Source organism: Aspergillus tubingensis, assembly GCF_013340325.1.
Source record: "Aspergillus tubingensis WU-2223L DNA, scaffold_9, whole genome shotgun sequence".
NCBI classification, from domain to species: domain Eukaryota; kingdom Fungi; phylum Ascomycota; class Eurotiomycetes; order Eurotiales; family Aspergillaceae; genus Aspergillus; species Aspergillus tubingensis.
This window is the reverse complement of record NW_023336283.1, coordinates 1,273,083-1,300,970: the sequence shown is the minus strand read 5'-3', so window position 1 is coordinate 1,300,970 and position 27,888 is coordinate 1,273,083. Positions and strand designations below refer to the sequence as shown.

The window sequence follows — 27,888 nt, the reverse complement described above, 5'->3', positions numbered from 1 at the left end:
ATTGGTCAGTGGGAGACAGCTCCTGTCGCGACTCACCGCCCGCGCGAGGCGGTGGGGAATTTACATCGTCGAGCCTCTTTCATGCGCGCCGCTAATCCCTCTTCCGATGCGGTCGCGTCACGCCGACCATTTGGCTTGATTTCTCTGTGAGGCTATATGCTGGTTATTGCGGTCACACTGAGACCAGCTCGGGATACATCTTCTGGAACAGTTTTACATCTTTCTTGTTCTGTACGTCGAAAATGATGCTGACAGCGAAGAATTGGCACCATACTTGATATCCATCTGCCTCACCAGCTGCGCAAGATGTCAAGCGAAGACTTGCAGTGGCTGGAAAGTTACCTGCGCCATGGATACGACCCAGAAGCCCAAGGCGTCGATGATCATGCGGCATTCTATCAGTCGAATCCCTACTTTGCTGTGCCCCCGTCCTCGTCTTACACAGCTGCCCAGCATGGCTCTGCCGGTACTCATGGATATCAGTATTCAAACGAGAGGGACGTGAGGCCTCCTCCATTCCCAGAAAACCAACATCACCCTCCCAATCCTCGGTCTCACCAAACGCAATATACCCAAGCTTCCACTGTGGCACCACCCCCAGGCTCGCATACTGAAAGCTCGTCCCGTTTCGCTGCTCCTTTTGGTCCGAAGTCGCTGCCCTCCAAATCACCCAGGCCCCCTCCTTCACAGGAATATAAACGTGCGCATCAGTTGCCGAAGCCAGTGCAGACACACAGGACTGGCCCTCCAGCAGGGTACAAGCCGCCCTCTCCTCGAATGTCCCAACCGGCGCCTCAGTCCAATCCAGCGCCCCCTCCAGGGTACCAGCCGGCTTCATATCCAGCGCCACATTCAGTCCCGCAAGCACCGTCTAGACCGACCCCACCTCAGATGTCAGGCTCTGTACCCTCGAGTCTACCCCCTGCCCAGTCGACTAGTACGGTATCTACAAGCCAGCCTCAAGTCCAGCCCTCGAATGCTATCATTTCGCCCTTGCTACTGCAGATGTCGAATACGGCCCCACCACTACTGCCACCTACACCGGCGCAAGCTCCCAATACACGTCCTTCACCCATGCCACCGACGCAATTCACTGCACATCCTTCCTATTCACCTATGACAGCACCTCAAACGAGTTCGCACGCCACTCCAACGACCCCAGCTCAGACATCCCACTCGGCTCCTCCAGTGACCGTCCCGACTTCCCAGCCGTCGACTTCAGCGCCTCCGCCTAATCCACCTGCGCAGATGACGAATACAACCTCGCAAGCTACAATGCAGCAAACAAATACTGGTGGAAATGGTAGTGAGCCTGGTCATGGTGCAAAGCGACGTCGGATAGCGCCCCCGTCCACCTCTAAACGATCATCTGGGCGACCTTCATTGCCCAGCTACGCAACAGCGCCTGCTGAAGATCGTCCGGCTGGAGGGCTTTCTATCTACAATTATTCACCACAAACAGGAGGCACCGGCTCCCCTGCACCCAAAAACCATTTGAAATCGCGTGCCGACATTGTTAAGCCACTACGTGAGGAGGATGCCGTCGATAAGGTGATCTATGACCCGAAGACGATCGCCAGAGATGTTCTCATTGCAGCCGGCCGCCACCCAACAGAGGAGACACTGAACCATCACCTTCTTCGTTTGCGCGATGTTTTCGTTCATGTGGACACTTCATCTGACCTGTCGACCTTTCGCTGGGATCTAGTCGACGCGCTGGAACCACGTGACCCAGAACCGCCAAAGTCGCAGCCGCGGCCGCGGCCGCGTCCCGCGCCTTCACTGCCTGTCCCTCCGAGCACCACCAACACCACTCTTCCCCCTCCACCACAAGCGCAGCAACCGCCACCTCTTCCCCAGTCACAGCCGGCACGACAATATCCGTCTTCGCAGCCCCTGCAGGGTCAGCCGGTGTTGGGTCAGCACCTTGGTCTTTTCAAGGCTGCCCCTCAGCCACAGAACGGTCCATCTGCCTCGGCAGCGCCCCCGCTACCACAAACGCGGCCGCAACCACCGTCGACCCCTCAGCCCCCATCACAATCAAGTATACCTACCACAACGACGCGAGTGACACCGATGACGGGCAAAAGAAGACCGGGTCGGCCCCCGGGCAGCACGAACAAGGCGCGGCAGCAGCCCCAGCAGCCTCAGCAGCCTCCCATGTCGTCGGCAGTTCCGTACCCGGTATTTGCATGTAATTGGACGAACTGCCAGGCGCAGATGCACAATCTGGATGGACTGAAGAAACATGTCTTCAAGGTGCACGTGTCTCAGACGCTCAATTGCGCATGGAAGGGGTGCACGTTCCCAGACGCTCTGCCTGCCGCAGTTTTGTTCAAACATGTGAAGAAGGAGCATCTGGAACCGATCGCATGGAAGCTCGGGGATGGGCCCACGGTGCCTGTAACTGGTGAGAAAGCATCTGCTGGATGATAACATTCTTTCAGCTTGCGACTAGTTTGATTGTTCGGAGCAGTGATTGATTTTTAACTTTGACTTGTGCGATGTAGTGGGAAACGATACTAGCGGCAGTCCTGGGCCCTTGGGAATTCCAGACACCGCACAGCCCAACAGTGAAGACTCACTTATAATCCCTGCCAGCGGCAGTTCCATCCGTGCCTTTAACCGAGTGCATGGAAATAATACTCAACAGGAGAGGTCCCGGGAGATCCTCAAGGCAGTCCAGCGACTGAAAGAGCACATTGGAGTCGGACTGGACCCGGGCGGATGTGAGCTCGCGACCCCGGCGCGGAATGAGCGATTGGACAATGACGAAGATGTCTACGAGGTGGTGCCAGCGACTTAAAAGAGAACCGCAATTTGTGATACCCTCACTTTTTAATTTGTTGTAGTTTCATCGGTTTCGCATTACATGGCATGGCATTTGACAGCGGGATTCAGCGAGTGTTTTTGAGCCACGGTGTTGTTGTTCGCTTTCAGCATGCAGATATTCCCGAGATGTTACACCCTTGTAAACCATAGCAACATCAACCATGTACCATATAGATAATGAACTCAAACCCGATCAACTGAAAAGAAGATTGAAAAAAGGGTAGTTATATTGACGACGACCACCGGGGTATCTATTCATCGCCACTTTTCTGTTCTGTTCCACCACACTTTCACCATCATCCATTTTCCCCCTTCCTTGTCTATCTGTCTGTCTCCTTTGCGCACACGCCCAGGAACAATAGACCATACATTGCAGTAGTTTGTATCGCAAAGTCGGAAACCAAACCGCATTCCAAGGCCAAACCCATCAATCGATCAATCAATCAATCAATCAATCAACCGACAATTATAATAGCGACACTGCCCCTGCAATTCCAATTCCAAGTCCAAACCGAATCAAATCAAATTAAATCAAATTCACGCAGTAGTAGTAGTCGAACCAGCCGACGACGACGCGCCTGTAGATTGTTGCTTGCTGTTGCTGTTGTTGTTTTTGACGTCGACATCCTCATCATCTTCTTTCTGATTGACCTCGAGGAAGTGGTAAAGAACGATCATCATCATGGCGCAGGAGCCGAGGAAGACGGCCAGACGGTGGAGTTCGTCGTCGGTGATCATTGTGGAGGGTAGGTAGTAGGTATTAGGTAGTTGTTGTTGTTTAGCGCTTCAGGGAGGAATTGGGCTGGTTGATTTGTGACGGAGAGGTAAGTAATTGGACAAAGTAAGGTACTTTTGTTTGTTTTTCTTTGTTGAGTAGTGAAAAGAGAGAGGAAGGGGGAGTGAGTGAGTAAGTGAGTGTTGTTGGTGCGATGACGGAAGGGTGTGTGATTGCGCGGAAGCCACGTTGATAGTTAGACTACTACTTAGTACGTAGTAGTCGGAGATGGAGAACGGAGCTGAGGGAATAGAGAAAACCCGATTGGGGATGGGGGTGTCGGTCGGTCGAACCATAGAAGAGTGGTCTATGGTTGATGGGATTTTCTTACGGAGAAAGCTTACCTGGTTTGAGGGAAAGTGTAAACAAGATTTTTGTAAAGGAGGGGGAAGGAAGAACAGGAAAGGAGAATTGGTTGTTGCTTGCTTGTTAACGTACTTAATTAGATAGATAGATGAGATAGTTGGTATCTACGTACTTACTTGGTATCCCGTTGGTATAGATGCAGTACTTGATAGTTACGTGCGTAAAGTTACCGGCTCAGTCAGCATCATCACTTCTCCATCATTCATCCATTCCATCCATCCACTACCAACTCCAACTCTCTCTACTCTCTATCTATTCTGAACTATCGATCAACTAACTAACTCTGCCACCCAACTTCTCAAGACGGACGATTCCAAATCTTTCTCATCCTCTTCCCTTACCCACCCCCTTGACAACTGTTCGAGTCTTTTTTCTTTCCTTTGTTGCAGCAATCTCTCTGTGTCACATCCGATCGCTGCAGCTCCACCCTCACCGGCCATTCCCAATCGTGAAGCGTGAATGGGTGAGATGCTGGGCGCTCTGCGGCTGTCGGTGGAGACTCGAGCTAAAGAAACGTCTGGCTGGTCTGATCGATCATCCTTCGGCCTGTCAAAAAGGCAAGACTAGGATAATAATTAATAAAGAAAAGGGAAGAAAAAGTGGTATGTTTCTCTCTTTTTGGCCTTCTACACCTTCTACTGCACTGGTCGTCCTGCATGATTCGTGTCGCCGTTGCGTCTAGTGCTAGTTAACTAGTTAATTCAATATCCCCCCCTTCCTGCCAGTCATCGTCCTAGAATCAATCCATTCGGCCTTCTCCGATTGTATCCATCGTCTTTCTTTCCATCCCTGGTTCTTTTTTTTTTGCAAAATTTATCTCCTTCTCCTTCCTGCTCCTCCTCCCCCCCCACTTCAACTTCCCGCCCGCTTTTTTCTTGTGCTTCCATAAAACCTTCCTTTCCGCCGTCACCCCCGCTTGTACCGAACTTCCGCTTGCCGTCTTTCTTTTCTCCTTCTCCTGCTGGGTTTCAACTTGTCTCTGGTCACTCTGAACCCCGCCGGATTCTCCTTTTTCTCTTTTTCCTCTTCTTCTCTGCATGGTGCTGGAATTGCGCAAATGAGACCACCAGCTTATTAATTCTCAGTAACCATTCAGTGATTGTTCCCGCCTTCAACATGGATCAAGGTCTCCAACAAAACCCGTTTATCTCCGTCAAGGACTCCGGTTCTGCCAAAAACTCGGGCCCGTCGCTGCTTGCCTGTCTGCTGTGTCGACACAAGCACCTAAAATGTGATGGAAAGACTCCTGTCTGCGGTCGCTGTTCCGCCACAGGCTCTGAATGTCAATACACCCCGTCGCGTCGCGGGTACAAGGGCCCCTCGAAGAAGCGTCGAGCCAATCCATCCTCCCCCGATCAACTCCCCGCCGACATGTCGACCTCCTTCGAGCCCCAATACTTCAACGTGCCGTCCGACTGGACTCTGTCGAGTAACATGCCCATGTCGTATGCGGTGGCAGCCGCCACCACCCCCGTGCCGACTTCCTTGCCCTCCTCGTCCTTACCCTCCGGCAGTCCCGCTCTGACAGATAACTCTGGCTCCTCGCACTCGCAGACGGTCGGCGTCACCAATAGCCCCATGACTCCAGACTCGATCTCTACCATTGCAGGCGATGGCTATCTTATCGACATCTTCTACACCTATTTCCATCCTTCCCACCCGGTCTTGCCGCCCCACCGTGTCCTTTACCGCAACCACGTGCCTGCGTTCCTGGAGCATGTCATCAAATTCATTGGGACCCACTTCACTCCGGCCGCCAACAGTGAGACCTACCGGCCGACGGTCATGTCGTCCGTGATGGACCAGGAAGGGTCCATTGAGAAATTGCAGGCCCTGGTGCTCCTCGCCATTGTCTTGCATTCCCGCAATGAGCGGCAGAAGGCGGGCGAGTGCGTGACGACAGCTGTCAATCTGGCCTTCGAGTTGGGATTGAACAAAAGAGACGCTGCACCGCAGCTCAGCTATGGCGACCCGGTGCGGGAAGAGAGCTTGAGGCGCACCTGGTGGGAGCTCTTCATCATTGAAGGCATGCTCACTGCACTAGGTGTTCAGCCAGCTTTCCGGTGCAATTCTGGGCCGCTCGAGGTACCATTGCCCTGTGAAGAGCGTATCTACCAAGATGCCCTCCCACCTCCGCCTGCACCCACTATTGCGCAATTCGACGAGCGTGTTTTTGCAGATGAGGAGCGAGACTTCTCTTCCTTCACTTACCGAATCGAGGCCGTTCGCATCCTGGGACGCGTAGTGGCCATCCAAGACATGATTGAGGGCCAGCAGGACCATGTCGAGGCCATTGACGCACGGATTACCAGTTTCTTCCACCACCTGCCCGAGAACAAGGCCGAACTGCTGCGCTCGGACGGGTCCGTCGACGAGATGATGTTCCAAGCGACAATGATCGTCAACGGCTCTGCGATTTACCTCCATTTCCCGCGATCTGATCTGCTGTCTTCCCCCGCGGTGGCAGCGGAGGTTATTTGCGGCCATCACGGGCCGCTGAGCATTCCCGCCTTCTCGCATCATGCGCATGCCATGAAGGCGGTCAAGGCAGCCAGCGAGATCTCCTCGCTGGCGTCTATTCGCATGCCAGTTGTGAAGCACACGCCTTTCTTCATTTGTGCGCTGGTTCTCAGCTCCATGGTGCAGTTGGCCGCGTGCTCTGTCAAGGCCGGGCAGATGCCCGACCCCAGCCGTGATCGGCTGACGCTTACCATTGGCGTTTTCAAGACTCTGGGACGGACCTGGGCGATTTCGCAAACGATTATGCATCAGATCAAGGCGGTCGCCCGTGATGTGATGGACCTTGGTCTTCGGCCTACCATGCCTGAAATTGATCTGACCACGGTCCTCGACAACAGTCGGTTTTGGATACCCGACCTCCTTCCAATGGCCAGGTAAAGAGGCGGGGCTCTATACTATATGCACATGAATTTTCGGGTTGCTGATTGATCGACCCTTGCACAAGCCCCTTCTACTTTCCTGTCGATATTTACCTACCATGGCAATGATACCCCTCCCCGACTGATAATGATTGCTTGTCCAAAAAGAAGACACTGAGATGATGCCAACGAGTTGATTTCATTGATCCGCTGGGGATCCCATGCGCTTAGGGGGGTTATTATTTATTTATCTATCTTTTCTTTTGATATGTTTGGAAATAAAAATAAGCTATATCCTGCTGATCTACCAGCTATACTGTTTTGGTATTCCTTGAAATGATTTAACGAAAGAACTACTTCGGCTGGTAGCAGCTATTCACATCAGCTTTATTTGCGAATTTTGTACTATGATCAGAGTGATACATATTCAATAGCGCTATGTTTTGAGGTAGGTAGGAATCAATAGTGGTGAACTTCTCGCATATTGCCATTGATAAGATTGGTCATAATATGATGATGGTATCGGTTTTAGTGGGAACAAAATTGCAGTGTCTGAAACTCAAAATGCTCACAGACCTCTCGATATATACTACTAGTATCTCATCCAGTCGGACACGTGCCATGCTTCATTTCCTTTCTTCAATATATTATTCCCTACCACTACTTATAAGTACTTAGTAGTACTGCTAGTGATACCCTACTCACTTCCTGATTATACTAATAATTACGAGAAGACGGAATTACACAAGTGGTATCCTGGATTGTGTATACTTGATAGATAATAGATGAAGAAGTTCAATTCTCCTTCGTAAGTCAGGGAATGTATGTAGTATCATTGAAAGATAATAATATCTACCAAGACACACACACATGCAAGAGAACACCAGAAAACATAATATCCAACGCCGCGCTAGTAACATTGAACTAATTCGTCACACTAATGAAGTTCAGTACATTCATATTTGTATCATGACCGGGAAAAAATGAAATTGGTGGTGCTGGTCTATAAGGGCATACATAGTTGGCATGGGAGCGGCAAAAATATATCGATAAAGATACATATCACAAAATAACACAATGTGGTATCATGCAATGATGGAGTTGCAGATAAGGACAACATCTTGGGGGAAAAAAAAATTGATATTTGATATCATGCTTGCTTATTTCTTCTTGTTGTTATTGTTCTTCCTCTTTCAGGACATGATTCTGATTCTTAGTTGGAGACTTTTCTTCTTCTTCTAACTATCCCCTGACGAGGTCGGGCGGCCTCGCGTAAATTCCTGCATCTCGCGGAGAGCTTCCGCGCGACGGGCGACCACGTCTTCGCGCCGGACGACGTTCCGAAGGGCTTCGCTGGCTTGAATGAGGCCGTCGATGCTGATGGCGTGGTTGGTCATTTGGTGGTTGATGTAGGTGTAGAGTTCGGCTGGGGTGGAGCAGGTGGTGAGGAGTTGTTGCTCGTTGAGTTTGAGGAGGGCGAGAGCTACTTGGAATAGAAAGGTGCTGCCGCCTCCGTTGCCGCTGGCGCTGGGGTCTGAGTCGGTGGGGTCGGTCGTGGAAGTGGAAGAAGGGGCATTGGCTGTGCCGGTGGCGGGAGGGTTGTTGACGGCGCTGGTTACATTCAGACAGAGGACTACGTCCCAGACGCGGTAGAGGGCTTCGGCTGAGAGGCAGTCGGTGAAGACGGAGAGGAACCATTGGAATGTTAGTGCCTCGAGTTCGACGCCCAGACTCTCGAGGTGGGCGGATAGCTTGGGCAGGATTTCGGAGATGTACTGGCGCAGTACTACTTGGTCGGCCCGGGAGGCGAGCAAGCCATGGTCGTAGTAGTGTTCGGGAAGGATCACCTCGATCATGGAGGTGAGGAGCCAGAAGGCGTCTTCAGCGGTGGGAGTGATAAGCAGGAGAGATGCGGCGATGAGGTTCATCCCCTGGCAGTAGCCGACCTCCGGGTTGCGACGAGAGTAGGCCAGGAGCACCTCCTTGAGCTTGGTAACGCCTGGTCCTCGGCGGAAGAATACATTGTCGGTCAGAGTCCGGTTAATGTCCATGTCAATCTGGGCGACGACCGATGAGTCGGGTTCCGAGCCACCTGTGCCCTTTACTAGGTCATCGTAGTAACCAGGCACCCGCATTGAAGAGGCGCCACTGCATTCGGACCAGACCTTTGCCCGCAGGGCAACTGGGATTCCTCCCAACACGAGGACCCGGAACTCGCGCCATTTGGCACGGCCGACTTTGCCCTTGTTACCTAGGCCAGAAATACCCACCACTTCGCCATCGGCCAGCGATGCCTCGGGCATATCGACAGACTGCAGTGCCCGGTCGGAGGTGGCGGCGGCTGCTGCGGCAGCTTCGCCGTCTTTTCTGCGCTCTGCACGCACTTTGCGCAGGAACTCGTTCCACCGCACGGTCCGGTCACGTTGTAGGGAATCATGTAGTTCCGTCAACTGCTCGAGCAGCAATTTAACCGGTTCATTCTCGCCTGCAGCCAGACTTAATGTGGCTGGCTCGTCGGAGGAAACCCCAGCGAACTCTGGACGATCTGCGACTACTGTGGACGTAGATGCCGATGGTTGAGCGTTCGGATTGACGGAGACTGCGCCACGTTTGTCGACAGCAACAGCAGAATTGCGAGGTGAGCCGTCGCCTGCTGTGGTGAGGGACACGATAGGACCTGCTGAGGGTGTATGTGATAGCAACTCTGTCGGTCCTGTGGGTACCCTCAGGTAATCTTGCCATCTCCGAAGTGCGACTGTACCGGCTTCCGAGGTCTCGGGAGACGCAGACACAGGCGAAGACTGAGGTTCTGGCATTGGCTGCAGTTGCTTTAAGGAGTCGGATGCATCATCACCATCGGAAGCGTCGCTCCGTAAGCTACTGAGAGTCTCTGCAATGCTGAGCCGGTTGCTGCCTCCAGCATTCTTGAACGCGTTCGCCTCCCTTTGTCTTTTCTTTCGACGCTGGTCGTAGATAAATCCAAAACGGTCAGTCAGCAACTCACCCGGTTGATAGTTGTTGTACATGTTTGAAAGAGTAGGAGGTCTTGATTCCAGAGGAAGGATGGCATCCATCTCAACGGGCCCGAGGTTGGTTGCGTTCTTAGCTGTAGCGTCCGCGTTCGTTCCTTGTGAAACACTCGCAGACGGTTGCCTCCGGCTTATTTGACCAGATTTTGCCACGCTGTTGGGACCAGGTGCTCGCCCAGAAGCGCTGTGTACGCTAGTATTGCTATTTATTCGCTTCAGGGCCGCCATGGCTGAAACAGGCCCCTTAGCATTGGGAGGAAGCGCAGGAGAAATACCTTTGCTACTACCCCGATTCGTAGACGAGGCTCTGCCACGGCCATCATCACTATTGGTCTCGTTTTGTGAGTTCCCAGCGAACAACTTGACCGTCCACGAGGATAGCGACTTGGATGACTTGCGTGAATGAGTACTAGCGTCGTCTCCGCCAGTGGATGCATTAAGGTGTTTCCCAGCAACTTCACCAGCAGTAGGCCCTTGTTGACCTTCTGGGGGGTGAAACAATTGCTCGTCCAGCGCTTTTCGGCGACTAGAAGGGTTGGTGAGATTTCGCTGACGTTGAGTCTCTTCCTCCTCGACCTCACCCATCACGCTGCTCGCCCGACTTGTCTTTCGGCTACTCGTAGTATTACCGAAAATAAAGTCCTGCCAACTTCGGATAGAGCCATGTCTCTTGCGATTTGTTCCCGACTCCACGCTAGAATTACCAGAGCGTGCATCGCTATCGAGACGTTGGGGACCTCGAACAGTAGCCTGCACATTACCTGCAGCATCCGTCACTTCCTCATGAACCTGAGATCCAAGCCCATCAATCATCGCCTGCTGCATCAGTCCATGCATACTGGAGGCGGAGCTGCCCGGCTGTTCCGTGTTGCCACCATGTTCCTGACCAGCTTCATCGCCCAACGGCGCATTCTCCAGCTGATATAATCGACGCTCGATATCCTGATTCGAGACCGAAACCTCCCGCAGCATCCTCTTCAACTCCCTCTCCCTCGCATCAGCCCGCTGTCGCAGAGCTGAAATCTCCGCATCGCGCTGTGCCAAATCACGGGCGAACTGTCGCACCAGCTTAACAGCACCGGTACTCGCAATCAGACGTTCAATATGAGAATCATCCGCCAGGTGCAACGCCCCGGGAAAATCACGAATGGGCACCGAATCCCCGAACAGGGCAGCACGACCAGGGCTCGGGGTCGAGCCACCGGTAGCTTAGCCAAGGTAGACCTCCGATCTCGATTAACATCCGGCGGATTATCACTACCTTCTTCACCTTCCAACAAGGCATTTGTCAATGCACGGTTCAGCGCGGGTTGGCCGACGAACCCCTCGGGGGACCGGTCTGGGGAAAGCGAAGGGAAAGAGGTCAGGTCGGTGGCCGTGGCACTGGAGGAGGCCGAATTACGTTTTTGCGAGCGGGCACGAACGGTCTTAGCCTTCTGACTTCGCCGGGAAGAGGAGGAGGTCCGAGACGAGGAACGACGCGGTAGTTGTGGGATATCGCACTCCGCCATGACTCGAGGGGCGGTGAACAGAGCCAGATACTTGAACTGCGGCCTTCATGTATGCTTCGTTTCGTTCGGTCTTTCTTCTTTGCGTGATTTCTGAGACAGGAATGTGGAGTTTATCAAGTAGGACCACCGGCGTGTGTCTTTTTATAGCCTCTAGCTTTGTGTCTGGCTGTGCTACCTGAGGCCGGTTTCCGCTGTTTGCGACTTTGTTTGTGCGGCAGATGATCGACCTGAGCAACCGGAGATGATGATAACACCCGCACGCTAAACCGCAAGACGAGAAAGAAAAGCGATAGAATTTCAAGTGAAGCCGCGGAAGCAGGAGGTCGAAGCTGAGACAAAGGCAAGGAATGACAGGAACGCGGGGGCAAAATTGAGGGAGGAGAAAAGTAGCAGCCAGGGTCTGGAATGCCAGCTGCTTTGGGGAGCCGAACGAACGGACCATGACGTGTGGCTGCAGCCATGTGACTTGGCATGCCGCCAGCTCACGCTTATGTAAGAGGGGCCTGGGTGCCTGAATTTCAGGGAATGGTCGATCTTCATCTCCGGCGGTAAGGTTGTGTTAACTCCGACGATATGTAGTGCCTCAGGCCACAACTATATCCCTCCCTCGGCTTCTGCTCTCCGTCACCTGACTCTCAGCCTCGGTTCTCCGCAGCCACCGGCCGTCATTCTGGGGGCTGCGATGGGGGAGATCGACCTTGTAAAATGAGTAAAGCTGATTGTTGTCTTCCTGTCGGTGTAAAACCAGCCTAATACATTCTTCTACCCCAGATTTCCACCACAGTTTAACCCCAAAAGAAACAATTCTTCTAACCCGTGAACCTAGTGGACACTGTCATATCTTCCGTCCCTTCCATACTTCACCCATCATGTCCTCAGTAGCCAAACGTCGTCTCCAAGCCGTGAGCCAGCAATTAGTGGAAGGCATTCCGGATGCAGGCACATTCGAGGGCATTCCTCGAATCCGCCAAGTTGCAGGCGATTCCGTCGGACCGTACGTCTAGACTTATACTGCGAGTCCTTTTATATACATGCCTTCAAAACTGACAACATACCAGCCGAGTTAAAGACAAAGTCGCAATTGTAACCGGTACACACTCCCCTTCAGCATACTACTTACCCCCTACCCAGAAATATACACATACATGGACACGCATGCTAATAGCACCCAGGAACCAACTCCCCCGCAGGCATCGGCCGCGCCGCAGCGCACCAATACGCCCACAACGGCGCCAAAGCCATCTACATCTGCGACTACGCAGACAGCCACCTGGCAACACACAAGCGGGAGATCGAGTCCCTGTATCCCGGCGTAGACATCCACATCCGCCAATTCGATGCTGCCGATGAAGAAGCCGTCAAGGCAGTCGTCAATGACGCACTAGAGAAGTATAACCGATTGGATATATTCTTCGCGAATGCGGGCATCGTGGGTCAGCCAAAGATTTTCACTGAGGTTACGGCGGCGCAGTTGATGAAGACGTTGAATACGAATGTGGCTAGGTGAGTATGAGTATTGCATTTTATTTACATTGCTTGATTGAGCTGGTCTCTGATTTGTTGGTTGTAGTGTCTTCCTAGCAGCCAAATACGCCTCCGAGGGTATGAAGCGTACCTCAGAGGCGAAGCCGTACCCCGGGGGCTCTATTATCTGCACAGCCTCTGTTGCGGGACTGCGCTCGAATGCTGGTTCCACGGACTACTCTGCTTCCAAGGCGGCGGTTGTTTCTGTTGCCCAGACGTGTGCGTACCAGTTGGCTGGGACGGGGATTCGCGTCAATGCCATCTGTCCGGGGTTGATTGAGACGGGTATGACTCAGGCGGTGTTTGATGCTGCGCGGGCGCGAGGCACAGAGCGAAAGGTCGGGCAGCTGAACCCTCTGCAGCGGGGAGCAGTTGCGGATGAGGTGGCTCGCGTGGCGTTGTTCCTGGGGAGTGATGAGAGTAGCTATGTTAATGGACAGGCTTGGGCTGTCTGTGGTGGACTTAGTGCTGGACACCCGTTTGTGCCCGGCAAGTTGGCATAGTCAGTATGCATGATAGTATGAGGTTACTCGAACTACTCTTATAATGAACAAATAGGATTCGAATGAGGTTTGTAACCAACAATTACATTCAGAGGACCGCAGAGGTCTTTGTGTTGCGGTGGGGAATTGGCTGACACCAATTCAGTGTATCTCTTTAAACTCCACATAGCAGCTTTCAAAGCTGCCCTAGTCAACAGGTAGAAGTATGGACAAATGGAAACAGGAGGATGACAGGATAGGAAATTCTGGTGAATGAGGGGTCGGCCCAACGAGGGGAAGCCAAATGATCTACTACAAGGCGGGAGAAGTCAACGGACTCTCAAGAAGGCAAAAGTGGTATAAAGACGGGATGGCAGGTGGGAATAACCAAAGCAATCAATATAGCCGTCCCGTGAAAATCAACTGGGGTCACATGGTGCTCCCGAGAATTGTAAAGGAGAATAACGCCTGGGTAGAATCACGGAGTCAAAAACAATGGGAATCTCCAGAGGAAAAAGAAAGGTGGAATAACAGGGAACTGTCAAAAGAAAAATTCAAAGGCAGATAAATCAATGCCAAAGAGTGGCCACAACTCGCTCTAATTTGGACAAGATGGTAGGAGCAGACGTCGCGTCAAAAGTCGTCGAAATCAAGCGTTGCATCGTCGTTCTCAAGAGACAATTACGCAACCAGTCGGGAAGAGCCGGCCCGAATGAGGTCCTCGCTGGCCTGCTTGGACAGAGTGCCTGTCTCAGTGTGGTCATCAAGACCATCGGTCTCGTGAGCGCGCTCATCATCGTCCTCGATAATCCGGGTCGGGATCTCGCCAGGCCCATACTGCTGGCTCGACCTCTCCGGGAACGTCGAGCTGCTGACCATCGACATGGATGTGCTGGACCGGTTATGCACCAGGTCTGGGGTCGGCGGGACACTAGAACGCCGGTGATCGGGGTGCAACGAGTGGTTGTCGCCATCTCCCATCTCACTGCCAGCGGGTGTCAAGTGCCCACGAAGTCCATCAGTTGTCAGACGACGGCTTCCATTTGGGGTGGTCTTGCCGGATGCCGGGAGGTCATCATCCTCCGCATCTTGAGCAAGCTGTAGGCCCTCCACAGCGGCAGCACACTGCTCGCTGATGCTGCGGATGATGTCGGAAATAGCATCAGTCTTGTCACGCAGGTAGCGATCTGCGACATCAGTTATGCTGAGACGTGCAAGACGGTTGTGACTTTTACCCATGCTGAGGAGATGTTGCTCCAAGTCCGGGCTCACATTGTTGGCAACGCTCTTCGCGGAGATATTGGCACTAGAGCGCCGCGACGACACAGCAGATTCTCTCGGGGTCTCAACATCCTGTCCGGCCTCCTTGGTCTCGACGGCAGCCTCGGCTTCGGGCAGCTCGGTCAGGTCAGTAGAGCTACCAATCGAACGAACGATGTGCTCCATGTGATGTGTCTGGCCATTGATAAGGCTGCGGAGACCCAGCACCACGCGCTGAGCCTCATCGCGTTGCCGCGTGAGGGAAGCATTGGAGTGCTGCAAAGAAGCAAGCTCCTTTTGGTTGCGCTTTCTCTCGCGCTCGAGCTCTTCCGCAATTTCCTGCTGGAGGACCAACGCTTCCAGAGCATCATCGCGCTGCTTCTCTGTGCCGGACAAACGGAGAGAGAGACGAGCCACATCATCCTTCTGCTGGTCAATGAGACCGGTAAGACGACGGTTCTCACGCTTGTGGTTCTCAATCTTAACCTTGAGCTCAGATGTTTCCTTGGTGAGGGTCTCGGCGAAAGCCTGGAACTTGAGGAACTGCATGGGGTTAGTCTCCGAAATGTACACGGGTCATACAGGGAGGGGGAACAAACCTGCTGCTTCCAGGTCTCCAGCTCCTCAACCAAGAAGTTGTTGCGCTTGGTGACCTTGCTCAGCTCGGTGTCCATGCGACCCTTAAGGTTGATGAAATCTTGCCAAGCTTCCATCGCATCGCGAGAGTACTGGTTCCTCTCACGCACAATTTCGTTCAGGTGGCGCATGGAAACCTTGGTCATGAGAGGCTTCTTGACAGAGCCACCGAAGATGGCCTTCATGCCAGTATTGCGTCCCTAGTACACGAATTGTTAACGGAAAGACCTACACATCATTTGCGCCAAGAGAATTACTCACCAACTTCTCGCACACATGATCCATAACGTTCATCACAGCATCCTGGTTCCACCAAGAAGGATCCTGGACGCTCTCGACCTCACCCCGCATCACGATGATCTGTCCAGCGGGAATGAGTTTGCCACCAGCGTAGGCAGAACGGAGGTGGTTGGGAACACCCGAGGGTGAAACATCACCATTCAAGGCCTGGGTCAACCGGTTGATGAACTTGGTGCGCTGACCAGGAGTCAGAACATCGGGCGGACTCGATGTGAGGACGAAATTGCGGTCCAGATCCACGACGAGAGCATCAGAGGGAGCGTTGAAGAGGGTTCGGCATTCAGCCGTGACACCGAGGATGTACGGGCCGGGCTCCTGGACCAAATCCTTGATGTGACGAGCGTGGACAACGGGGACATACAATCCACTCCATTCGTAAATGCGCACACAGTAACGGATGGTTTCCGCAGCCATGGTGAGCATGGCGGGGTAGTGGCTGACGAAGATGATACGACGTGTCGGCGATACGGCAGCTTCAACAACACCCACCACATTAGGGATCGACAGGCAGGTGAAGAGGGGCCACATGGAGAAGTTCTGGAAGCCCGTCGGGGACGATGGGAACTGATAGCAGAGAGCATAATCCTTCATATCGATACGAACCAGGTCGTTGAGGCGGGGCGCAGGAAAGCTCAGAATCCGCGAAACCTCCTCCGCATGGAACAAGTTGGTGGCCTTGTTCCAATGAATCCACATGCCACGGAGATAGTCGCCCAGAAGGTCGTAGAGTGGGTAGCGGGAAAGGAAACTCAGACAGTATGGGATCCAGTAAGTCTCTTCCGGGTTATCGTAGAAATCGGGTTCCGTCTTCTTGCGCAATTCGCGAATCGTTTCCGCACGCTTGTCGTCTGCGCGGGACCATACTCGCAGGGCGATACCGTAAAGGGTGTGAGAAGAATCCTGCTGCAGAACGAAGGCATGATGGACGCAGTGAGGCTGGTTCTTGCCGGTGCAGATCTCTACATCGTGAGGGAAGCATGCCTAATACGGCCAGTCAGTGTCAGCCATCCTTCTGCCAGATGGCGGCGGATTCAGAAAGAACATACCCTCATGGCCGAATGCAAGGACTTGGCGATTTCATTATCTTGTTCCAGACGGGGACTGCTTCCCAGGATCTCCGGCAACCAAAACTGGCCCACGGCTCCTTTCATGTGTCCAATCTTTCCCTGTGCTGGCGCGGGAGCCCGGACCCATTGGGACGGTTCCCGGCCAACACCGCAAACCATGTACGCATGAGTGAGAGTTTTGGGGGTTCGCTGAGAAGCTTTCGTATTGGCTTGCGAAGGGATGGGTTGCGTAATGCGGGAGTGAAGTGAGGAGGTGCGACTAGGGACGACGAGCGAGTTCTCCCCTTGGTCGCGGGTCGACGGCCGGTCGCGAGTGGACGGACGGACGAAAGAGGCGTGGTCCCTCAGAGAATGACCCATAGTGATGGTTTTTGTCGGGTTTTCAAGGGATTGACGGGGAATATTATATTATGTACAGACGTGGGTTGCGTAATGGATTACTTTTTCCCGTTTGGGACGCAGGCGGTCTCCGAACCTTGGTTCCGATGGTTGCGTTCGAATAGTAGTGAAATCACGACTGGTTGTTGACTTTTTGCCGTTTCCTTTCTGCTTGCTAGAAGACTGAATGGCAGGTCGAGAGAACAGTAGCACTGCTAGAGGTCGAAAAAGACGTGATGGTGAAAGGAAGGACGGCTATTAGAATAGGGGGAGGATATTGTGGCAACTAAAAAGAGGGAAACACAGCGGAGATGAGATCGGACGGATCGATCACAACTACTCCCGCGAACTCAATTGATGGGCATTTCTTTTCTCACGCTCTACAGCACATCTAGATTGGAGTAATCTAATGAAATGTGGAAGCGAGGAAAACAACTCCCTTGAGTGGCGGTGGTGTTGATACCGGACGGTCCTGATCCTCGGAGGGGGGGAGGAGTTGGATAAGGAACGGAAAAGGGAGGAGAGGACAAAGGAGGGGAAAGAGGGAGGAAGGAAGAGAGAAAAGGCGTGAGAGAAGAGGAGGGAGAGGGAAGAGGAGGAGAAGGGGAGAAAGAATAGGTCAAGTTAGGTTAAGCCAGGTTAATTGGAACCGGACGGAGAGAGAGAGAGTAGGGGAGGAAAAGGGCAAAAGGCAAAGCAGGGAGACAATCTTGACCATGAAGAGTTAAGGTGGAAAGAGGAAGCGGTTAGTTAGAGGTTCGTTGACCACTAAAGGGGGCAGAGAGGGCCCGGTGGAGGTGGAAGGTGGAGAGCTGGGCCGACTAGGTACTGTTCGAGTACTCTTTGGCTGCGTGAACCATCCAGGAGATACTTGGGAGTGACCTCCGCTGTCTCTCTTTTTGTAGTTAAGAAGTCACAGCAGAACTTATAATGATAATAATATTATTATTATTATTTTTATAAAAAAGTCGATAACGCATACCATCTGCCACTGCAATGATGGTATACTTCATAAAAAATTAACAACTCCAGGAGTGGTAGACTATTTTTACCGTATAATTCTAATTTTTCTTTTTTCTCTCTAAACTGTTCCTGCGCCGGTTGGAGGTAGTGGTGGGTGGGGGGAAAGAACCGGCTGACTATTCTGCTAGTCAGGGACAACTTTGGCTCTAGTCGCTCCATCACGGGTTGGCCTCGTGCGGCCACTCCCACCCGGACGGGTTACCACTTACCAATAATTATCCTTCCCTGGAAAGTACGTACCTCGTAATTTACTACTACTACTTTACTTTACTTTACGTTGTACGCTTCCAGTCTGGCCTGCTTCTGCTGCATCCCTGTCACAGTCCTTGCGCCCGTGCGGGGAGAAAGAAGCTTGAACTTGGTGGATGGATGGCGGTAGATGAGAATGCAATAATTGCCATACTACCAAGGAAGAGGGGATGCTCCCTTCATCCCCTCTTTCTTATCAAGCTAAGAGTCTGACCTTGCGACAGGCTAATATCTAGTCAGAACGGTATCCCGGCTCAAGAATCCCACGATAAAACTCTCTACTATTACTCCGTACTAGACTACTATCTATTCATTGCTAGCATGAGACGGACGGCCCGAAAGTCTCTCTCCCACGCGAGAATGGATCTTCCAGGCACCCTGCCAAAACTGTTGAGAACCGAGGAAACTGAGCAAAGGGTGGATTAGAAAAAGAAAAGAAAAAGAGAGATCATGCCCTGAAGAGGATAAAAAGGCAAGGTACGGAGTAAAACCAGTCGCATTTGGCACGATGCGAAATGACAAATCCACACCACGGGAAGGTTCAGTCGAAAGTTAAACCTCTTAGTGCCGTGTCTGACCAGGGCATTCACAGTCTTATTCTTGAGGTTGATCATTAGCCAGACACACACACCCCGGTCTCTGGTCGCAGATTCTTTGCTCTAAACACTACACCAGACCAGGGTGTGACCACGCTTCCATCCTCCGCGGTTTCAGTCTGCCATGTCGTGTCCAACTGCAGTACACCCAACGTGGGTCAAGGAAGAAAAACCCCCGGCTATGCAGCCAGGTTGGAAAGCCTTTAACAACGCTGTTCTCCCTGTACTGCAGCCCCTTACGAGCGTAATGATAGTATCTCCGACACGATAAATTTAGCAAAGGCAGAAACGGTGCAACGCCGGTGGACTAACTGGCGAGCACGGTCATCAGGGGTCTAAGACAAACGTCCCGGAATGGGAGATTACGCTTTCTCCGCCGGTCTTCCCATCCTCATCGATTGATGAATGGGAGGTGGTCGCTCTTCCTGGGCGCCAAACTCTATCGACAATTTGATTTCTGAGATACGGAGTAGTACAACGATAGAACCTCATCTAGTTGGCTAGGCCCTATTTGCTCTGTACTCCGACTGTTCGTGTCAGAACCAGATCAGCTATCCCTGCCTGCGCGTGGGAGATCATCATTTCAGGATGCGCAGTGGTTCGCTCTCGGACGCTTAGGCTCCAGGAACTAAGCCTATCAACTATGGGTGTACGGCAAAGGCCACCATAAGTGCGGTCTGGCTCATGTAGGACGGCAGTTAGGGGTTGTTCATGTCGCACTCGCAGAGACACTCGCATTGCTGACGACGTCCCCAGCCGAAAAAATCTCCTAGAGCGGCTTAAGATGCGCCTAAAGCAGAACCAGGAAAGGTAATACAAGCAACCATCTACCACGACCATATAGAGTAATAGCAATACCTCGCAGTAAGTCTCATAACGGAGACTGAGTTTGGTTTTGTGTGCATAAGTCATGGGCGTCGCCCGGAATTTCCGGCTGTTCCCTCCAACCCCTATTGAAGTGTTTGTGTGTGTCGCCGTGTTGAGACTGGAGCGCATTGACACTCGACCCTCACTGCTGCAGATTGTAATTCCGGTGTCATTCTCCAGAACATTGCTAGACGCCCCCATCAGGTCCATTCGGTCGGTAAGCGACGCGTCTGTCTCACTGCCCGCCGCTGGGTCCGATCCACCGATCGAGTCAGTCCGCCATTTACCCTGACAGTCATTCGCCCACCGGCTGCCGGAATATCAGATTCAGTGCATGCATAGGAACGTCGATCTAGATCTCCAGTCTGAGGCGCGTTCGTGATTGAGAGATCGGGATATTACCAGTCCGACGAACATAATGTTGCGTTTACAGATATCACCCGTCAACCAAGCCCGATGGTGTCGATCCAATATTACGGAGTATATCCCATCCTACAAGTCAATATGAGGAGCAAGGCAAAGAAGGCAGGAGAATAAGAAACAAGACCGCACACCGCCAAGTCTTCGGGGATGGAACTTGGCCGAAGAATGTCTACCTGTAACAAAAGCAAACCGCGATCGGGCCCTGCAGAAGCCAGATGGAGACTTGAACTGGATACCGTCGCGGCATGAATCGTATTAATTTCGCCATCCATGGTTCACCAACGGGACGCGGGATTCTCATCTCATGGTCCAGATCTGGCGGTACCAGACTTTTCATCCGCTCGAACCCTTTGAACCCACTGCACGCACCATTATCAATCATAAGAAGTTCAAGATAGAATTGTTTGTGCATCAGTGCATGCCTCAAATATGAATACTGCAGGTTGACCTATCGACCGGTCACCTGTCTGTATCCGAAATTGGCCCTCGCTTAATCTATCCAATGCTCAATAATAGGGCCTGCCTTAATTTACCGTCGCTACTCATCTTTGGACCTTACAACCTCTCCGCCACGAATGAACACAGAAGAGTGTTTAGAAGTTGGTTTCGGATGTACGGAACACTACGCCCTAGCAATAACTAGGTCGAGTAATCACCTCCGCTCGCCAGAATGCGATGCCGAGAATTTACACATCTCCAGTGGCTTCTTCGACGAATCATCCCAACTACGGAAATAGTTGCCTGGCACAATTCCTACAACCAATCCAACCAAGACAACGAAGAAAGCAGAACAACAACAACAGCCAAGCGACCCTCAATCCCAACTGTATCAATCAAATTAACCCGATATTAAAAACAACTAAAATGTCTCTCTCTTTGTTACTCGCAGGGCAAAAGTAGACAATGAAAAGAAATTAACGCCAACCGCATTGGTCGCATCCAGTCTATAATTTTCTTTGCCGATCGCTTTCTGTATCCGTCGCCTAGTGTTTCATCATTTCCATCCCCCCCAAGTTCGCTGTCCCACCTGATTGCTTCTACAATCTTTCCGGCATTTTCTCTCAACATTGCTCCATCTCTCTATAGTCTATACACTAGTATTGTAGGTACTACGTAGCATTGACCATCGTGCTTGATTCATGTAACTTATGCATTGGCCTAGTAGTCATCCCTAGAACAGAAGCACATACATCGAACGTAAGCTAGTACTCCATAAGACAGTACTTAGTATATATTATGCTGCTGATACCACCAGCACATAAAATGGCGCAAATTCTTACTACTACTACTATCACTACTACTACAATTCTCCTCCGTAAAATGAGAAAGAGAACTAAAGTGGAGACCTAAGGGGAAAAAGTACTATAAGACCATGGCATTAATCCGATATGTCATATTATTATAAGGAGTAAGTAGATACGTCGCCAACCGACCAACCAGACCTCCGAATTCCAGCCGTTGAACAGGGTTAAGGTACGTAGTAGGATTACTATCGACCGTTAGACGCTATGCATCAATCCTGGCAAATCAATTAGTCTAAGACATATCATAGATCATATGATAACTATCTATTTAGCACAACCCCTTATCTACTAAGTAGTTTGGACATCAGCCAAGTTGCGCTACTATAGTACGTACTAATCGTCGGATGTAGGCCGACCCCTACTGTAGTTACGGACTGCGTACGGCTTATTTTCAATTTCAAAGCGAAAACGGGTCCGAATTAGATGTATCATTTGTATAAGTTCTCATAACAAGACTATCAGTAGTTATACATGTGGACAGAGAGAGATAGACAAATCATTGAAAAACGTAAACCATTCCCGCGCGATCAACACTCACGATCATTCCGTACGGGCTTCTTAGCAGGGCGATATCCTGGATAAAGTCTAGATGACTCTTCAGTAATTGCTGCTGCTGCAAGCTAATCACCGTGCTGCGGGGTAGACGACCACTTCCGCTCTTTTTGGCGTTGGCAGTGGCGTTGGCGGAGCTCTTCTTACTTCCGTTCTGGACTGGGTCGGGATTTGAAGAGGAAGAAGGGGTCGGAATGTGCTCTGATGTGATGACTAGGGAGGGGATGGGTTGAGATACGTCGTAGCGTGGTTTACTGGTCACGGCGCCATCCGTGACAACTTCTAGCCCGCTGATGATAGTGGAATGCTCCGGTCGGGTCAGGTCCCAGAAGCGGATCTTGCGGTCGCTGCCGCCGGAGATGATGAAGCCGCAGCGAGTGGTGTTGTCGCGACCGTCGTCGGGGGAATCAAAGCCAAGTGCGAAGGCACCGATTCCTGCGGAAGGAGATGGGCCTGATGGATGGTGATCTATTGGGCCTGATGCTAGTCCTTCCATTGCGAATCGGCTGAGCATTCCTTCTGGTCGGCTGCCTTCGACGTGCCAGGGTTCGTAGTCTCGTGTGCTGCTTGGGTGTCCTAGTCTGGTGATTTTGTGAGGGTCGGTATTGCCTGAGTTGGGCTGGTTTGGGTTGTTGACGCTGGGTGTGTCTACTCGGTATACTTCCCTGCAGCGGACTCTTTCGATGTCCCAGACGGTGATTTCATTGCCGTGGCTGCCGCTGCTTGAGACGCAGACCCATCGTCCACGGCCCTTGGTCGGATGGAGTTGGATCCTGTGGATGGCGCCGGAGCCTGAAAGACCCCAGGCTTTGAGACGGACGCGGAAGCGAAGATCCCACAGGTCGAGGATGCCATGTGAGGTACCAATTAGAAGCCAGCTGCGCTTTCGGTCGCAGCAGAGAGTGGTTGGTGTGCCGTGATGAACTGGGTTCTGTAATGAGTACGCCGGAAGCATGGTTTTCATGTCCAATGCCAGAACGCGGCAGGTGTTGGTGGCAATGAGAAGCGTGGACTGGCCCTCCAGACGGAAATGCTCCATCCAAATGGGATACTCGACGGTGCCATCTTCAGCTGTTGGTAGCTGGTATTCGCGCACAAGTTGGAGTTTCCCATAGCGAACGGTGCCGTTGGCATTATGATAATCAACCTTCACTGCATGAATACTGCCGTCATTTGCGCCGGTGACGAAAGTGTGAGTGTTCTCAACGAAAGTCAACGCCTTCAATTTCGCTTCGGTGGAATGGCGGTATGTTTGGCGGGATCTCGGTGTAAGATTCTTCTCAAGACGAGTCGTATCCCAGATCTTAGCGGTGCCGTCGTCCGCAGCAGTAACGAAGAAAGCATGGTCTGGTGCCACAACCACGCGGTTCACAGGGCCACTGTGTTCCCCAAAAACGGCTACAAGACCTCCATTCGGTTTCCACACTTTGTCAGGCTCTTGCCCAATGGCCTTCACAATCGGACGCCTTACGTCTATCTCCTTGACATAGGGCCCTAGATCAAAGAAGTCGGTAGGATAGTTTTCCGCAAACACGGAATCTAAAAGTTTGAGGACGACAGGATCGTCGCCCGCATAGGAGTGATTGGCGTGGAATCTGGGGGGCCCCTGCTCAGGTGATTTCCTATCATGCGGTACGGGTGAGGGAGAAGAAGACACCTCTGCTCTTTGAGATGGCAAATCAACCTTTCCAAAGGCGTTGGCCGAGCTGGTTCCAGTCTCTGCGTATGCCTTGGCTGAATCCTTGCGGTTAAGTAAGCTCATAGCACTGGACTTACGCTGCACGCCGGAGGCCAACTTCCTAATTGCAGGATTTTCCGCATCCGTAGGTGTCGATGAACTGTCATGTCCGGGACTGTCCCTACCTCCTGAGCCCCTATGTCCAGCATCTGAGCTAGGAGGTGACAAAGGCCGTGAGCCGGGCGCTGCACCAGGTGATGATGCTATCGGTGAGGATATCGGCGAATTCTCTGCCCTGATGTTATCCAAGGCACTCGGTCGTGGGATTGTTAGGGCGGCTCCCGGGTCCCTTTGACTCCGTGAGCGCATATGTCTCCGGCGTGATTCGGGTCTGTTATCAATGGTTGTTGAAGCGTCAAGTAGAGCATCCGTAATAGTATGCAACTTCCGCTCGTCAGATCTATCGTTTTCAGTCTTGCCGATAGAACTTCTGCGTGGCTTGATGTTCTGAGTCTTGTCAAAGAACACAGTTTGAGGAGTCACCCCGTGCTGCATTAGAGCAATGACATTGTTCAAATCAGAGATTCCATTCTCCGAATCTCTTGGCTGACGCATCGACACTCTCCATATGTACTCCCGAAGGGCCAGAAGTTTAGACTCATCATCATGGTTCATTCCCATATTTCTCAGACGGGCGATCCACTGCTCATCCTCCTCGTTCTTGGGCTGCAGGCTGGGATGAGTGGAGGCTTTGTGTCCCAACTTTGTGAGCGAACTATCAGTTCCATTCAAGGTGAATATTCCATCACGGCTTGCTGCTTTCCAGAAGATACCCTTCTCAGTTTTCGATACCCAAACAAATGCTAGATCGTATACGCCCCTTGACAGTGGCTTCTTGAGTGCGTCAAGCATCTCTCCCTCGGAAAAGGTCATTATCTCTGCTATCACGAACGGCTGCACGAGAGGGGCGAGGATGCAAAACTTATCGGCGACGGAGAGGAACTTGGTTGAACTGACTACAAGATGGACTGCTGCTTCGCGAATCCAAGCGTTCGGATGCACGAGGAATCGGACAGTGATATGCAGAAGATCCCACGTGGTAGACCGTTGGAAAAGACCCATATCTGCCATCACTGCTAGCGACCGAAGAACCCTTTCAACAACAAACTCTTCCGGGTCCGTCATTGATTGGACCATCAAAGGCAAAATGTACTGCTCCAAGCTTGTACTTCCGACGTAGATTGCAACGCCAATGACCGCCTCGAAAAAAGCACACTTCAGGATCCAGTCCCTGTCATTCAGATACGTGTTTAGGTGGCTCAAAACAACCTCACTGGTTTTAAGATTGCCAAAGAACACACAGAGGTCGGATACAGACCCTAGAAAGGCGCGGCGGACCGAAGCGTCGCTGTCGGTCAACAAAGCTTTAGTGTGAGCCTCAAAATACTCGAGAAGGTCGACTCTCGCAACGTCATATAGATTGTGATAGGTAGCATCTTCTGTCCACCTAGGTTCAGATCCAGCCGGTATCAAAGCGGGCAAGCGGGTGTCGGATCGTAGTGCCTGGATCATATCTAGGAACCTCAAGGAAGATCGTGCCAGAGATGCAATGCATGAAGCATATGCCGCCCGAACCAAAGGACTCGGGTTCGAATTGCCGCTAGGAACGAACGGTTGTAGTCTCGGGAAGATGTACTCGGAAAATAAGTATGCGTTGACCGGCGAGACCACGTGGACCATTTCCAATAACTGTGCAAGAGCACGTATCGCAGCGACCTTGACGGAGTCTGCGCGGTCATTGAGAAGTATCATGATGTATGGAAGAACGCGATCCAACTTAGCCTCGTCGGACAATCTCTCGGCAAAGGCAAGGAGAACGTCACAAGCTTTAATGCGTGCGGATGATTTCGAAGTATTGCGCAAATTAGATACCACAAGCGTCAGAAAGATCAGCACGCCGTCATCCGACTGAGCTGGAGATTTGGGAGTTGGTTGTCCGTATTGTGGTAGGTCCAGTTGAACGGGGAAGGTATTGCCGGTCAGCCTGGAGGTAGTGCGACTAGAACCATCTGTCGAAGCCTTCGGCGAAGCCCCCAAAAAGTACGATATCTTATCGAAGTCATGGAATACTCGCTCGATTCTCTCATCAGCCTCCCCTCTATTTGCTGAGTCGGTCTCAACATGCGCTCTGCCTGAGGACGGATCAGTCATCAAAGACATGTACTGGTGTAAGAAGCTGTAGAAATAGTCAGGGAACGCCTTGTTCTTCCAGAAGTTCAGATACTCTTCAGCCGAGTACCTAGACTCTGGCTCGAGCTGAATCATATGGAGGATCAACGCGCGGATCTCAGGGTCCTCAATATTGGAGAGTTGACCATGTTCCGGACTGTATTCTCCCTTGCGGTACTTGTAGATTTGACTCAGAGTGAATATAGGCGACTCCAGAAAAAGCTCCGCGATGACGCAGCCTGCACTGAAAATGTCCATAGCCCAGTTGACTTCCCTACTACCTGGTTCTTCGCCAGCCACGAGAAACCTTTCGGGCGCCAGATAGCAGGTTCGGCGCCCTGACGTGTCGAAGTAGAAAGAGAAATCAGCCGGATTGTCTTCTGGAAGAAATGTTGGTTTGAAAGACGAGGAAAAATCGGACAGATAGAGCCAGTTCCACGAGGTGACCAAAACATTCTCTGTTTTGATATCGCCATGAAAGACATCCAGCGAATGGCAATCCCTCAATGCGCAGAGCAACTGAAAAGCGATCCATTTCTTTTCAATGTCTTCTGGAAATGGACGGGTACTACATAGTATTAGAGGGAGTCCAAAGCAATCCTATCTGGGTTACATACCTCATCCGGTCATAGAGAGAGCTGTGTATGTATTGGCGGACGAGGTAACCGCCAGTGCTGGTTTCCAATATCCTCTGATAGCTTAACGCATTCGGAACCTCAGACAGTAGTTTGCGCTCCCCTGAATTGATTGTCAGATATCATTCTGAAGATCCGACTGGATGCTCATGGAACTTACGGAGAATAGCTTTGATATATGGTTCCAGCTTCATGCTGGGATAAGGCTTCATGATTACCTTTACAAAGACTAGTCCATTATGCTGCCTTGCTCGAATACTTTTCATGAATCGACCACCACCCATCGACTTTTCATACACCAGATCCGCAAGCTCGGGGACATCGATCCCAGCCGAACCCGCGGACAGGGTTGTGAGGGAATAGCCTTGGCCCATGGTGTTGAAGTGCCTTCATCTCATGAGGCTTTGAGTTTGTAGATTATATGTGGCATCTGCCATTAAATACCAAAGAGGTAAGCCGATCGACCGATCTACGGCGTTGGATCATCCCGGCACAAGACTCAAATAAATGATCGGAGGATGTCGCAGGATGAAGTCAGTCCAACGCGTCTGGAGGGGGTCCGATAGTGCATATCAGTCACATGATGCCGGGGAAGGCGGTGAGTCTGCAACATTTGGGAGCCTGAAGGAGCCTCAAGGGGACCTGCAGGTAATCACTGCTGCTGCTACTGGAAAGATGGAAGTAGAAACAAAATTGAAGCTCATCCCCCGGAGAATATAACTTTATCAATCACCGTGCACAGAATTATAAAGCAGCAAATCGAGCACGATTAGCTATTTGATTATCTAAGAACTTCTGGTGTATCGTACTATCTACCCGGACAGATCATTTGATGATTTGACAGGTGGCGATCCACCACCGCAAACACGGGAATCTCCTCCCTATTCATCCAATTACCGCGGACTTCTTGATGTTTCAACCTCTGGCATTGCGAGTTCAGGCACTGATGTGCTGGCAATTCCCCCATCTGATTCGGTGACCGCCATACAATGATGCGGTGCTAGAGGGTCGAAGCTTGTTTTGCCTGCCGGTTGGCACCAAGCACTGCAGCCAATCACAGCGCTGAGGACCCTCATAAAGAACATTGGCCCCATTATTGTGCTGATAGCGAGCTGTACAGCTAGCTGGTGTCTTTCACGCACTCGTATTTAGCATCGCACCTTATTCTACCAGCTGCATCTTACTGTTGTGTGACGATTTACCTGTTCTTGACCATCCTCTTTCGACGTCTCTGCTGGCAGGATTTCGAATAACCTCAACCTTTCCTTGAGCACCTGCTCGGATAGTTATTTA

The 27,888-nt window shown here is 51.7% G+C and overlaps 7 protein-coding genes across 7 annotated transcripts; 3 read left to right on the top strand and 4 right to left on the bottom strand.

Moving 5' to 3' along the window:
• Nucleotides 1-306: 306 nt before the first annotated feature.
• Nucleotides 307-2,806, top strand: AtWU_08510 (putative C2H2 finger domain protein; the record flags this gene model as incomplete). Its single annotated transcript, XM_035503618.1, has 2 exons — nucleotides 307-2,410; nucleotides 2,511-2,806. The coding sequence occupies 2 exons, from the start codon at nucleotides 307-309 to the stop codon at nucleotides 2,804-2,806; spliced, it is 2,400 nt and encodes a 799-aa protein (XP_035359511.1).
• A 481-nt stretch (nucleotides 2,807-3,287) lies between these two features.
• AtWU_08509 (dolichyl-diphosphooligosaccharide--protein glycosyltransferase subunit 4) lies at nucleotides 3,288-3,570 on the bottom strand (the record flags this gene model as incomplete). Its single annotated transcript, XM_035503617.1, has 2 exons — nucleotides 3,288-3,318; nucleotides 3,374-3,570. The coding sequence occupies 2 exons, from the start codon at nucleotides 3,568-3,570 to the stop codon at nucleotides 3,288-3,290; spliced, it is 228 nt and encodes a 75-aa protein (XP_035359510.1).
• A 1,519-nt stretch (nucleotides 3,571-5,089) lies between these two features.
• AtWU_08508 (Zn(II)2Cys6 transcription factor) lies at nucleotides 5,090-6,871 on the top strand (the record flags this gene model as incomplete). Its single annotated transcript, XM_035503616.1, has 1 exon — nucleotides 5,090-6,871. The coding sequence occupies one exon, from the start codon at nucleotides 5,090-5,092 to the stop codon at nucleotides 6,869-6,871; it is 1,782 nt and encodes a 593-aa protein (XP_035359509.1).
• A 1,219-nt stretch (nucleotides 6,872-8,090) lies between these two features.
• On the bottom strand, nucleotides 8,091-11,392 carry AtWU_08507 (TBC domain protein; the record flags this gene model as incomplete). The annotated part of the gene is made up of 2 exons (XM_035503615.1): nucleotides 8,091-11,089; nucleotides 11,143-11,392. 2 exons carry the CDS (start codon nucleotides 11,390-11,392, stop codon nucleotides 8,091-8,093), a joined length of 3,249 nt encoding a protein of 1,082 aa, XP_035359508.1.
• Nucleotides 11,393-12,261: 869 nt separating this feature from the next.
• On the top strand, nucleotides 12,262-13,419 carry AtWU_08506 (SDR family NAD(P)-dependent oxidoreductase; the record flags this gene model as incomplete). The annotated part of the gene is made up of 4 exons (XM_035503614.1): nucleotides 12,262-12,386; nucleotides 12,451-12,482; nucleotides 12,565-12,895; nucleotides 12,963-13,419. The coding sequence occupies 4 exons, from the start codon at nucleotides 12,262-12,264 to the stop codon at nucleotides 13,417-13,419; spliced, it is 945 nt and encodes a 314-aa protein (XP_035359507.1).
• Nucleotides 13,420-14,079: 660 nt separating this feature from the next.
• Nucleotides 14,080-17,021, bottom strand: AtWU_08505 (DENN (AEX-3) domain protein; the record flags this gene model as incomplete). Its single annotated transcript, XM_035503613.1, has 4 exons — nucleotides 14,080-15,201; nucleotides 15,258-15,494; nucleotides 15,556-16,575; nucleotides 16,641-17,021. The coding sequence occupies 4 exons, from the start codon at nucleotides 17,019-17,021 to the stop codon at nucleotides 14,080-14,082; spliced, it is 2,760 nt and encodes a 919-aa protein (XP_035359506.1).
• Nucleotides 17,022-21,997: 4,976 nt separating this feature from the next.
• On the bottom strand, nucleotides 21,998-26,969 carry AtWU_08504 (ubiquitin-binding serine/threonine protein kinase VPS15; the record flags this gene model as incomplete). Its single annotated transcript, XM_035503612.1, has 3 exons — nucleotides 21,998-26,528; nucleotides 26,578-26,698; nucleotides 26,756-26,969. 3 exons carry the CDS (start codon nucleotides 26,967-26,969, stop codon nucleotides 21,998-22,000), a joined length of 4,866 nt encoding a protein of 1,621 aa, XP_035359505.1.
• Nucleotides 26,970-27,888: the final 919 nt, after the last annotated feature.